We start from the raw sequence: 13,708 nt of genomic DNA, 5'->3' as shown, positions 1-13,708 counted from the left end.
TGTGAAATTCTTATGCTGGATCAGACTAAGAGTTTCCAGCCCAATTACAACTCAAAACCAGCCCAATTCAATACAAAACAGCCCAGATCATAACCTTGCCAGAAACCCTTGTGAAACCGTAACACTTGCATATGCAATGGAAAACAGATCATGAACATGCAAAGCTTCATATCTGCATTAAATAACCAGATCAAATGTTAGATACATATGCTATCGCAAACCCAAAAAGAGTGCAGTTAGACAACCAAATACACAAATTGCTGTCGTTGGTGAAACCACAAAGTGATCAAATGCTGCCATGAAATGTGACACTATAACACCGAAGTCCAACCTTTTCAAAAACTATAGGATTATGGAGGAATGAAACTGTTACAATCAAACATAAAAAATATAAATAAACGAGTACGCCATTGAATACTTTGAAACATTTAAAATAAGGTGTTATTTAAGCATTAATTAATTGATAAAATCAGAAGAAGAAATAAAATTTAAAAAATCTCATTCATTACAGGCTTTGTAATTAATTGATCGCAATTAATTGCATATATCAATGATGTGTGAGAAACGCATCACATGAAGACTTCCACACTTTAATTGTACTTTCTTCTTCACTTATTAAGTTTTAATTCACAATCTACTCTAATCTGATCACTTTGCTTTGCTTCAGTCCCCCCGCCCCCTCTTTCTGTCTGTCTCTCTGTCTGCTGTGTTGACTGTCTTCATCAGCAGTCTGTTTAATTAAGTCACAAAACTTAAATATTTTCTCTCGCAATTCAGTTCTCACAGCACGTGAGCGGCGTGTGCACGAGGGACGTTATTAATGACGTAGCGATCAAAGCAATTGAACGATCGTTACCAAATGACATCACCTTTTATAAGCTTTATAAACGGCGACAATCAATGCATGACAGTTCATTTGGAGAAGAAAACCACTAAATATTTCCGTACAAGAAGCTGGAAGCATTGTAGTTTTTGTATTTCTGCTTTAAAACAAAGATCAGCGTCACTCTTAATGAAGTTCTTTCTCATTGGATTAATGATTTAATTGTGTCAGCAAATCGTGCCACTACAATATTTCCTCTTGTACACTTCATGCAGAGAGCTGCACATATGAGGCCTCCCTGCTACTTCTTGTTCTGTTTCTGGTGTGAAAGTTCGCGACTGTGCATACATATTCTGTCCATTAATACCTCCTAACAAAGACACAAGCCCACTTCCTGTTTAAAATTTCTCAATGTGGAAGTTGAGGTATTTTGTGAACATTTACAGCTATGCAGTCGGCAGAACTTCAGTAATGTGTTTTTTAAGTCCTGACAGCCTCAGTAACTCTGACTCTGGTGCTTCTCAGGCCGTGGTAAGAGGATACCTGGTCGACCCCCGCTCTCCCCTCGAATGGATCGTCCCAGAGGCCAAGGGCCCCGCCCCATGCCGCCCCAGGGAGACAGGTTGGTCCAATCTTGAACATGCAACTACAGGAGGACTGTGATATTTATCCTTTCGCACACAATCATACACAACAACAGAAAAAGTCACAAGCAGTAAAAAAAAAAAAAAAAAAAAGAAAAGAAAGAAACACTGCATCCAGTCAGAAGTGTGGAAATTCTAAAGTTCATACTTATCTCTGTTGTTCACTCAGGCCAAACACATCAGAGTTTACCTGGCCACAAGTGTTTGGCCAGAATGAGGAACGTGCTAAGTGGAACACAAATATTACATCATCTCTGCACACGTCACAATATTAAAGTGGCTCTCGCACAAATTCCCCAGTTTAAAATAGGAGCTGAAGGATGGATAAAACTAAGTTAACCCTCAAAATGGCACCTATTTTGTATACAAGTCATCACCTTGTCATGAGGGTACAAACTACCTGTTATTGACATTTGTTGGGATTTTGTTATAATTTTATGAATCTTCCAGGGGCGTCCAAAGGAGATATGTTTTCTTACCATCCTATTCAAAGTAATAATCATGAAGATTTTAATGTAAATAAATGTCTGTTAAGTCACTATCTATCGCCAGATGAGGTAACACAGTGGTGATTGAGCCTATGGCCCACTGATGAAAGCCTCTACATTTGCAGTATTACAGACTGGGTTTCTGTGGCGACTTTCGCAGAAAAAATCACTAGCGGCGCCCAATTAGTGACGTGTTTTCCATCAGCCAGCAGTGGTTGGTCTGCCAGAGAGGGTAGGCGGAGCTAAGCGGCTGCTTTTCAGCTCTCTGCAAGTGTTGTGAGTAAACAGTAATCTACTATGGCTGAACAAACAAAGAAAAGATCGATGACTACAGATACAACTTCAAAAATAAGTGAAAATCCAAAGAAAGAGAAACAAATTTGACGCTCAGATGAAGGCAAACAGTCTAAAAAGGAAAGCGACCGTCAGCGAGGAAAATCAAGAGTTACAACCGGAGCCGACCATGGACGTCACACATGCAACACTGTCTGGATATCTGGAGAGTGTGCCCCCGCAATTACTGTTTATCGCCATAGGTGCTACCAATGAGAACGACACAGATCTTCATTTGTGTTCATTTTTGTCCACATGCACTATAATTGATGACATTATTACGCTACATGCTGAGTAAACAACAATCTGGTCACATGGTGTTGATTCTTTTTGAAGACTTAAAACTTTCAGAACACATCGCAAGTACACTATTTATTATTAAAAAGGCTCATTTATGACCGAAAACAGATGGATATGCTAGAAACGAAGCACCAGCTATTCATAAAAGCATCACTAAGTTTGTGAGTGAAGTCTGTAGTTGTTACTGGCTGGTTTTAGGCTTCTGATTTCCTGAAATGTGTTTGCAACATGAACTCTTTGGTTGTAACATGTGTAAGTCAGTTGCAGCGAAACATGCATAAAAAAACTAACAGGGAAGTATCTGATTATTTCTAAGCGATGCAATTAGTCATTTAGATTAGTAAGATGTTAGAGTGAGTTAATCTTTAATCAGCATTCATTCAAGTATCGGGTCAGATGTGTCACCTACATTAAATATAATTGTTAAACATCATGTTAATTGAGTCAAATACTGAGTAAGCTTTTCTCACCTGAGCTAGGTCATTAGTTAGCTTTGCAAGCATCTTTATAAATAGTTTATCTTTACAAAGTTTGTGTGTGTTTTATTTTAGTCACATGGGAAACAGTTCTGTTCAAATTATAATAAGTTTACACTTCCTCAGAGCCTGAACAACCAGTTACTCAAACTATTTTTATCCGTACACAGCTTTAAATAGTCCAGCAGCAGGAAGGTGTGTTATGGAACTGTGTCAACGTAAACTATCTGTGAGTTTGTGGTAATGAGGGAACATGTCACCCAGTGATGTGTGTGTGATGAGTGACTTATTGATTTGGCACAGAGGAATAAGATTGATTTGTTGTGCTTCTTTGTGTATTTAGGGTGTTTCTTTGTGTTCCACATTGCACATGTTAGTATGTTCAGCTCAATCACCAGACACATCCTTTAAATTATGGAAATAACTAATATTACAAATACAATGCATTCATTGGTTTAGAATGAGAATGAGGAAATGGCCATCTCACACGACAGTTTCTTTCTGCTTCTTTTACTATGGGGTATTTTTTTCTCAAGGTGTGTTAAGACATAAAACAAAGGCAGCTTTTTCTGTTGCACAATTACATATAAAGTCAATTAGAAGATGCAAAATTGCACCAGGCAACAAGGATCATGACGTGCAATCGTGTTGATTACTTTGTTGATTACGTGAGCATGTGCGTGATGTTTGAAAATATTGCCTGACGCCCTGAAGGCATCAGAAAAGGTCAAGCCCGAGCATGAATGAATCCTTTTTAAGACTCTGCATCTTGATGTGGTTATTTCAGCATCACGCTAGATCTATTTATTGCAATGAAACTAAAACAAAATCCTTTGTATTCCGGGTTCATACAGCTGTAGTGAGCCAGAGTTCAGCCGAAGTGTGACTTGCTAGATAGAGTGAAAGTGCCACTGACCAGAGACAGATGGACAGGTGCCAATAGACGTCCATCTGATAAACCTGTTACCATGCCAAGCTGAGCCTGACCTCGCTAACTGGAACTGAAGCGCGTTAAAGTTAATCCTGACACCACCCATGGAGAGAGTTATGTTATAAACTGAGACAGGATGAAAGGGTGGTCAAAACTGCATGACGAATAGGAGGTCAAAATTTGCATCACGTTTGGTCTGAACACAGCCTACTGTGTCTGCAATGTTCTTATCTGAATTGACACGAAATAAACTCTTTCTCTTCTTCCCCAGAAAACGCCCTCTATCACCACCCCCAAAGTCCTCCGGGAAAGGCCCAGCAGTGCCGATGGGCAAGCCGCCCCCCCCGGGCTCTGCTCCAGCTGCCGGCTCGGGCTCTGGTTCAGGCTCCGGCTCCAACAAACCCAGCAACACACTGTCCCGCCGCGAGGAGCTGCTGAAACAGCTGAAGGCCGTGGAGGACGCCATCGCCAGGAAACGAGCAAAGATCCCCACCAAATAAAGAGGTCCACTCCTCGCCTGGTCGCCTGCCTGCCTGTGAGGCCTTGTGAGCCGGAGAAACAGTGAAGGTCATGGGATGATTTTCCCTTAACCTTCAATGGACGTATAAAAATGTTGTATGGTTCATGTGTAGAGGCTGTTGTATAAGAGAACAGGAGGTGGCTGCCAAACAATCATCTTCTGCTTGGGGTTTGGATCTGCTCCATTCTAGGGAGTCTCTCACACCCATTTGCCCGACGTTAGATCTCCTTACAAGTCTCTGAATGTCTCAGCTGCAGGTTACCTCGTCAACGAGAAACAGGAGGGAACATTTGGGCATTTGGAGAGAGAGGGATGTCTCAGGAGTGGAGTGTAGACTTTAAAGAAACAGAAGAGTATTAAGGTGCACTTGCTCCTCACTTTGTTCCGTCATTGAAAAGGAAGCGTCTTTCTCATGTGGTGTGACGAATAACAGATTTATACACATGGAGTCTTCTACTTCTGTCTGTCTTTCTCTGCCCCCTTTTATCCTCTTGTTCTCTCACATGTTCTCTTTAGTTTCCTCTGCGGAGTCAGCTCTACAGCGTACTGACAGCCTTCACTGCGCTTCTTTGTATAAATCTAAAGGTTCCACAGCATCTGTATCCGGCTCCTGTAAGTGATCATGAGCCCGTGGTTTGCTCACAGCGACTCATCTTTTACCAATAACTCGTCTGCGTTCTGTGTTTTAGGGCAGTATTCTCTGTCACACTTTGTACAAATATTGCAAATCAAAAAATTATTTCAAGCGTAAGATTATAGACAACAGTGATGTGAAGTATTGCTTTTTTTTTTTTAATCTACAAGATTTTTGTTTTCTTCTTAGCTCTTCTCAAGTGATAAACCGATGTTTTATTTGTGTGATATTTTTAGTTGGACGAGTATGAGAGATGGAACGGGGACATTTAGAGACAAGATTTGTCTTGCTTTTGTGACAAAAGCCTTCTAAATAAACTATTTTGATAAAGAGAAGCTCAGTTGCCTGTTTCTTCTAATAAAAGAGACACCGTTGTCACGCAAGAAGAATTTGAAATGCGTACACCACAAACAGCTGGGATCACTCAGGGCGTTAATCTCTGGTAAACATGTCATCCTCGGTATTTGTTGAATTACCCACGTCATCCTTGCAGACTCGACATGGTAGAGTTGCAAAACGTGACTCACTAAAAACACAGGTTCTCGTTGACTCTCTTTGGGTTGTCTTGTTGAATAACTTAGCAAAATAAAAAATAGTCTTTGCCCAAGATTAAACTTACGCAGGAGACCTCAGGCCTAAGTGTAACATTCAACAGTGATGATTTTGTATTTTTTCACACTGAAGGTAACACTGACTTAGATTTTTGCTCTTTGTGACATTACTGCTGGCTCGGCTGCAACTACAACCAGACTACCTGCATATTTTCAACTTTAACCTGATTGCTGATTAATTCTCAAGTGTACTGTCATACTGTTTGACTGGATAAACTAAAAAGTGCTAAAATATATTGACATTAGGTTGGACTAAAATATGTCCAACATCAAAATTGTACTCTGATGGGTAACTAACAGTTTAGTGTGGGTTTAGTGAAATGTCACAATTTGGTTAGAATTAGCTACCAAATTAACTCGGTTAGGTTGAGGAAAACAGTTTGGATCACATTCTTTTTGTCAATATTGGGAAAATGTTACTTCATACATCTTTAACATAAGTATGGACATATCCTCTAAGACCAGCTCCAGTCATGTTTTAAGACATATAAAATGCTCTGCTTGAAGTAATTAATTGTCGAATGTTTTTTATGCAAAACACATTTAATTACCTTGTAAAAACAAAAACACGTCTCTGCCATCGTTTGGTGGCAACTTGTTGAAACTTAACGTTAACGTTAGTAGTCAGTAGTGAGTTTGCAAAAATTATGATCACGGTTACAGCTGGCTCGCGCCTCACCGAAGTGGTTGCCATAGGTTGCACTTAATGATATGCATAGCGTCACCCCGGCAATTAACGGGATTGGCTCCTTATATCTGTACCCAGATATGACAAAACGGAAGGGTCAAGATGAAAGGAGTCCTGTCATCAGCCCTTAGTTGTCATATTGGTGTCCCTCAGGGCTCAATTCTCGGGATCCTGTTATTAAGCTTTATATAAAGGATCTTCCCGCTGTATGCAGTGAGATGATGGTATTGATATTGTACATGCAATGACCAAACAAACCAACTGGCACATTTACAGAAATGTCTATCTCAATAAACCAGTTGGTAAAATACTTTATCCCTTAGGCTGTAAAGTAATGGCTGCTGAAAATCTAAATGAGAATAATTCAAAAGTAGTAATTTCAAGTAACTACATTTTCAAATATAAGTAAAACATTTTATCACAAACAGGACACTTTCTTAAACTGTGGAGAACTAGTGTGCCTAGGCATTGTTGCTGAAATGTCACCTGAAGTGGAGGAACCAATGAATATGTAAATATGAGGTGTTTTCTGGATGCATGAGGTGTTTTGCATTTAGTAATTCTGAGTTCCCTCTAAAATGTGGCCTTTAAGTGAGTCAGGCGGGGGCTTGACTTGTGGCCATGCAGTGAATTCATGCAGTGTTTTTGATGGGAGTTTAACTTTGCTGACATGCAAATTTGGGTTCTAGTCAAAGTGTTTTGAAAGTCCTGACATTTGAGTGAATGACATCCAAAATTTAGGAAGCTAACATTGCTGTGTTACAGCGTTTATATTACTGTGCGAGACCTTAAACTGGTTTGAATCTTGAGTCTTAGTAATAGGTACATTGAATTTCTGCGTCATGAATAAATAATAAGCCGATCCCACAACAGGCTTACAAACAGGCTTACACAATCATCTACAAAAACAGACCAGAAACCAAAGAAGCAACGTAAATAACAAATAATTTTGAACAAATAAACAACGATAGACCTGTTCCTCCTCTTGAGCTACAAAATCGCCCTGAACGGCCCAAGCAGCAGCAAATTTAGGAATGCCTTAAAGACAGCAGGCAGATGTTTTCTGGCTAAAGGCTGCTGCCTTACCCCCTTTGAATCCCTGTGACCTTGCAGCAATTTAATATGGGTGAGACACATCCATCATAGAGGGCCGAGTAGGTAAAATGGAAAGATCTTTGATAATGAAAACTCTGATGCTCTCTCAGCCAAACCTGCCAAGACTTTAGTTCTTTAGTGGCAAATATTTATATTTAGGCGTGTGTTTTTCAGTGTTACAGTCCCACATGTCAAATTGATCTTACTTCCTCAAGCACCTGTCTACTTCAAAGGAATATTCTGGGTGGTTCTTAATATGAGGAAATAATAAACTGATACAGCATTGTAAAAACAGTCCATTAAAAGTAAAAGTTCAGGATCTCTTGGGCAAAAGTACAGAAGCATTAAAGGTAAAATGAAGTCAGCTCAGTCCAGTGGCTCCAAACCAAGTAGTCAGACCCCTCAAAGTGTCACCATGTAAGTCTAAGTGCACCTAAAACCATGATTTTATCCAAGGTCCCCGTCACTGATGTCAATATTATCACTGCTGTTTACATCTGCAAAGGCATCACATTGTTGAACCCACTCAAAGGGACTGACCAGGGGGAAGTTAAGTATGAATGCCCCAAACAGCCTCACGTTGACAAGAGGACATTCCCCTTTTCTGATTGATGGAGCTTCGTATTGACGAAAATGCCCAACTGCACCTGTTGCGAAATCAGGTGGGACAATGAACAATAAATATAGAACTGCGCAGTTCAGTTTTTTTAGTTCAGCAGGCAGAGAATGAGAACAGCTTGAAGTATAAATGCTGTTTAAACATGAAGCCAGTTTTTTGCTCCCAGGCTGCGCCACTGACTGAATAGAAGACTAATTTTGCTACTGAAGCCTTAATCAGTGACGATCATGAGCCCAAGTGACGCTTAGGTCTCTCACTTTAAAGGGGCGTTGTTTGCAGAACATGACTGATTGTAAACACTGACAAGTCGACTGACAGCAGATCAGAGCAAACTATAAAACGAGACAAATGTTAAACACATGATCCAGACGAAAGGTGTCACAGCTGCAAATGCAGGAAGGAGCTGGCAAAGAAATCACTGATTGTGTGATGGCACTTATTTATTTATAACGTCAATGCCCCATATAGTGCATGAAAGATCTGACTATAATAAAAATAACACCTTAATCCATTAAATTAAAATGTTGCTTTGATGTATTTTTATGGCGTGTATGACAGTTTTAGACTTTTTCTTTCTGCTCCAGCCCACACGGTGTCAAGCCAACTAATAGAGCTGATAAAAATAAACAACATAATTTAAAGCGATAACTACGCCTATGTTCATATCTGTTGTCGGATGATATCAGTAAAAAACACTAAATATCTTTCATGAGTTTCTTGTGCTTTTAGGTGTCTCTCTCTCGATCCGCATGCAGAGCTCTGGGATCAAAAGAGATGATTAGTTAGTAGGCTGTGTTTTATACAGGTTGATCTTACTGCAGGCCTCAGGTGGACCAACAAGCATGGTTAGCTTCACACCTTCTCTGTGTCTTGAACACAGCTTTGGAATTAAATTTTACTATGCTGAAAAAATATGCACTTCATGGCCCTCATGTCTTTTACCAAAAGCCCTGATTTGGAAGTCATCCAAAAAAGAATAATGCTCAAAGATAAGTTATATGTTTCAAGTGGACCAGATGTGAAGTAACACACTGACATTGGAGTTGTTGTCACGTTTGTAACAGTTAACTGTGTAGGAACAATCACTGGGATTAAAGGCAGATCTTACACTACAAAGATGACAATGACGGCTTTATGCCTCAGTGTCGCAGACCTGCAAACACAAAGCTCTGCTAGTAATAGCTGCCACCTTATCTCTTACAGAGGAGACTTGGCAGTGTCACTAGGCCAGCTATTCAAATATCTGCTGGAAATTCTCCCAGCAGAAAGCTGAGGGAGAAATAAATATTAACAAATCCGGCTATTTTTGGTTTCCCGGCCCCTGGGATTTATAACCCTGTATTCAAACAACTATTATTACCTCATCAGAGCTGGCAGCCTGATAACGCTCCGCTGACCTGGCATTCCTGTAAAAACTAGAGTTTATAGATAACTTTAAATTCATTTAATTCCTATAAAGATAATGTGAATGTATTTCATGTAATCAGTCACACTTAATACACAAAGAGATTAATGAAAAAATCACTTTGTAATCACTGTAGCACGCAATAATGGCAGCATTCAATAGAAAACTGGAACTGAGGACATGCTATCATAATGTCATCAGTTTACAGAGAGGAAGAATTAGAAATATGTTGAAACTGTATCCTGGTATATCCCCACGTCAAACAAATTAAATACATAAACACATGCAGGGATATATCAATAAACTCATTCAAAAGGCATACCACAAAGATAATACGAAATATTTAAAAGTCAGGCTTCTGATTTTAAAAAATATCAACATTATCTTCTGCCCTCAGGAAGGATGTTTCAACTCTAACCCTACACATGTACACACAAACACAAGTCATAAGTTGATAACTATCATTTTCTTACAAAGTAAATATGAAAAAATTAACTAAAAAATTAACTAAACTAGCTGCCGTGACTACTAATGGTAGTCATGACAGCCATCTTCTACAATACAGATTAAAGACCAGCTCCAGTCATGTTTCAGGCTGTTATTATTACCCATTATAACCCTTTCTACACCGGCAAGACTCAAAATGACATAACTGATCTCAAACACATTGGTTACAGCTGAAAACTGATTTAATGGATTAGCTCGCTGGCATGCACCGTAATTACATGGCGGCCATTTTCCTCTGACGTCATGCTTAGGGTGGGAAGCTCAAATGCTTTTATAATGTATTGCTGCATTCCAAGTTTGAAAATCCTAAAATCACTGTTATTTCAGTATTTTTTTTTATTTGATCAGCAACTTACAGCAGCTAGCCTAGCTTAACTCCAGAGGGACAATTGGGCCATATTTCAAGTTAAAACAACATACTAAAACCCATTACTGTTCAACAACAGCGTTATTTAACCACTTCCTTAGTATCACAAAACCATTTGATAGTGTTTCAATATGGGATAGAGAAGGAATAAATTCTTTGCTAAAGATGTTAGCTCGCTAAAGGTAATGGTCGCTAGGAATTGGTTGAACGCTAACGTTAGCAGTTTGGTCTTAGTTAACTCAATAGCTACCAACAGCAATGTCAAAACGGCTAACGTTCGCATTCAACCAATTCCTAGCTATAATTAACATATTGTATTGTACCAAAATTGTTAGCTAGAAAATGATTAAATGCTAATGCTAGCTGATGATAACTAACTGGGTTAAACATGTTGTTTTAACATGAAATATGCCACAATGTCCTTTCAGACTTTCACTATACACTGTACACAGATTCCCTATTTAACCTTATATTGTAGTATTAATGCTAGTGTGGCCTTCACTGTATTATGTTTTTCACTGTATCGGCCTCGTTATGTTTTGTTGCCCTGTATTGCTCTTCAATCATGTAGCCTATACTTTGAGGCAATTTCTAAACCAACCCCGTCAATGAAGCATTTTGGGTCGACTTCTGTTACCCTATTTTTAAAAGTGAGATAAATAAAATGTCTCGACTATTTATTGCCTCATTTTGGTCCAAAGGTCTAGAAGGTCTAAGTCTAATATAGGCTGCCATAAAGGGAGCACCCTTCAGATTTTTGAACAGTGTTTTTGTTGGACAGCATTTTTTGGTGTGTTTCTGACTGCACTCCAGTGTGTGTGTGTGTGTGTGTGTGTGTGTGTGTGTGTGTGTGTGCGTGCGTGCGTGTGAGCGCGCGTAGTAAATTCCTGAGCCGAGCTATGATGCATTCCTCTGACAACACAAGAGTGGCCTTCACACCTACCTGTCTACCTGTGTGGCCGCTTTCACTTAAAAAAAAAAAAAAGAGGAAGCATTTCCATTTCCTCATGCCGCCGGTTTTCCCCACATACGAGCCTTAATAAATAGTTCCCGAGCAAGCCAATGGCCAGCAAAAGCAGAGCAGATTCCCTTGATAGAAGTCAGAGGAAAGAAACAAACAAGAGGATGAACGTGAAACAGGTGAGTGACTTGTTACAGACAGACAGGACTTTACAGGCTGCTCTCTGCTCCATCCATCACACCAGCTAACTGTCTGCCTGCTCCTCCACAGATTCTCATCTTTGGACTATTCCTCGTGCCGGTGTTAACCCACGCGTGCCATAAAGAGGACGCGTTGGAAGGGCAGGCGATGAAGAGGCTGGGGCACCACTTCCAGCAGCCTCACACGGCATCAACAACGGAATCACCTGCCTCCTGCCCCCTGGAGCTGTACCGGAAGCACGCGCCTCAGGAGCTCAGCGGCAGGTCCCTGTCCCCCTGGAGAAACGTGTAAGTAACATCCTGTCTCTTTGCTAATGATAGAGATCAAATAAAATTAATTAAATTACATTTAAAACGTATTTATTAGTGAATTGGCGGGCTACTGTGTCAAAAAGCAAATGCTTCGTGGTGCTTTCGCTGTCACGATCACCTCCTCTGCTGTCATTTCAAGCCAACTTCTGCGCACATGCAAGGCTAAAAATATAATTCAAATTCTTTTAAATCCAAAGACACCCAAATATGACTAAACAAACAGAGGAGTAAAGTGAGATTTTCATAAATGTTTGCACAGTCCCCTAATGCCTGTGCTGCATTCGCGTACTTGCATCATCCTTCCTATTAATAAGGCAAGCGGATGTGATTTTGGCACCAGGCTTTGAGCGTCGATGACGCGCTGCTGGAGTGCGACGCACCTTCAGAGAGGGAAAGTCCTCTCTGCATTCAGCGGTGTGACGGGGTTAATTAGCTGTGTGATATCTGAGTTATGTAATGTTGATGAGGTTTGATTCCTACAACCATAAAGTTAATGGTAATTATGATTATAAACTTCAAGATCCATGGCCGGTTTAACCTGGGGAGGGCTGAAATAGAAACAACCTTGAATATACATCAGTTGCATTATTAGGAGAGCACATTTAATTGGATGCCACGTATCTCATGTCAAGTCCCATCTCATAACCTGCTCCTTGTGTTTCCTTCAGGGTTCGATCAATGCCCAACCACTTTCCTCACACCTATTCCGAGGCGGAGTGTCTGTGTTCAGGATGCATCTTGATCGAGAAAGGCCCAGAAGGGGACAAGAGACTCGTGCTGAGCGATGACTACAACTCAGTCACCATAACGCAGAGCAAATTGTTTCTGAAGAAGGAGCTCTGCGAGGATGGGGAGAGATACCGCTTAAAGCCGGTTTATGTGAGAGTGAATGTGGGCTGTACCTGTGCCAGAGCCAGATCCTAGCAGCCGCAGTGAGACACCGCAGGACTTGTTGTGTTTGTTCTAAAATGCGACATGTTTCTAACTCAGGGGTGTCACAGTGTGATGAGGGATCAGAGACTGGTCCGCAGGCTGTTGGCTCGATGTACAGCCGACACCCCTGAGATCATATGAGGGCCTTACAAGTGGAGGTCACACCTGCCTGTTTTTATAGGCTGATTAATTGTCACATCATCATATGATACTCTTAATGTGTGTTATTTAGGTCTTTATAGGCCCTGTTTACTCTTTATTAGAACTTTGTTACAGCGCTGCCCAGTGCAGCTCGTGTAAAATGGGAGTTTACTCTCCTCTTTTATAATGATGGCCTTGTCATCGCAGAAATAGCTATTGTATAGTTTAATATTATAATAATTTAACTGCTAATAATTATCTATTTATTCATTTTTTTGTGCATGTGAAATGTTTGAAGTAGATGAAGTATTTATTTATGTTTGCCATCTTGTAAGCTAAGTCTAACAAAGACTTAAAGGTTCAGCTTCATGAAGCAAAATAAAGAAAAATGGATTTTAAAGGAAACAAACTCTCAGTGTATTTATGTAGTTTTACTAGAACATGTAAGGAACCATTCACCGTCTTCTTGGAGCCAGGAGTGCCTATATTTGGACAACAGGGAGGATATCAGCACTGTATAAAGCTGCCCTATTTCTGTTGTTAATTAGTTAAAGCTGGTTTTAATACACCATATGTGTGTATATAAGTAGCTGTGTTCCCTTAGCTAAGTTCCCTGAGACATAAAATGAAAGCCTTCACAGACTCAAAAGACAAAAGCTGTCCTTTATCACTTATACCTCATATCGGTGTCTCTGCTGTTCCTCCAACATTCAGAAATAC

General features: G+C 40.1%; 2 protein-coding genes across 3 annotated transcripts in view; both read left to right on the top strand.

Annotated features, from left to right (window-relative positions):
* The window catches only part of zc3h18 (zinc finger CCCH-type containing 18), a 40,954-nt gene extending 35,480 nt beyond the window's left edge, over positions 1 to 5,474 (top strand). For both annotated transcript variants that reach the window (XM_069686360.1, XM_069686359.1), the window contains exons 17-18: positions 1,349 to 1,445; positions 4,267 to 5,474. In XM_069686360.1, coding sequence (XP_069542461.1) covers positions 1,349 to 1,445; positions 4,267 to 4,495 — 326 coding nt within the window. In that variant the 3' untranslated portion in view covers positions 4,496 to 5,474. The remainder of the gene's footprint in view (positions 1 to 1,348; positions 1,446 to 4,266) is intronic.
* A 6,029-nt stretch (positions 5,475 to 11,503) lies between these two features.
* Positions 11,504 to 12,838, top strand: il17c (interleukin 17c). Its single transcript, XM_069687219.1, has 3 exons — positions 11,504 to 11,581; positions 11,673 to 11,890; positions 12,583 to 12,838. Exons 1-3 carry the CDS (start codon positions 11,504 to 11,506, stop codon positions 12,836 to 12,838), a joined length of 552 nt encoding a protein of 183 aa, XP_069543320.1.
* Positions 12,839 to 13,708: the final 870 nt, after the last annotated feature.

Source organism: Semicossyphus pulcher, unplaced genomic scaffold (assembly GCF_022749685.1).
Source record: "Semicossyphus pulcher isolate SPU_LCO1_2020_fin unplaced genomic scaffold, fSemPul1.0.p SCAF_8, whole genome shotgun sequence".
In the NCBI taxonomy this organism is placed as follows: Eukaryota; Metazoa; Chordata; class Actinopteri; order Labriformes; family Labridae; genus Semicossyphus; species Semicossyphus pulcher.
This window is presented reverse-complemented; position numbering and strand designations above follow the sequence as displayed.

Coding starts and splice junctions, on each gene's coding strand:
- il17c (XM_069687219.1), top strand. CDS start 11,504: ATGGCCAGCAAAAGCAGAGCAGATTCCCTTGATAGAAGTCAGAGGAAA. Junction 11,582..11,672: donor AGAGGATGAACGTGAAACAG/GTGAGTGACTTG, acceptor GCTCCTCCACAG/ATTCTCATCTTTGGACTATT. Junction 11,891..12,582: donor CTGTCCCCCTGGAGAAACGT/GTAAGTAACATC, acceptor TGTTTCCTTCAG/GGTTCGATCAATGCCCAACC.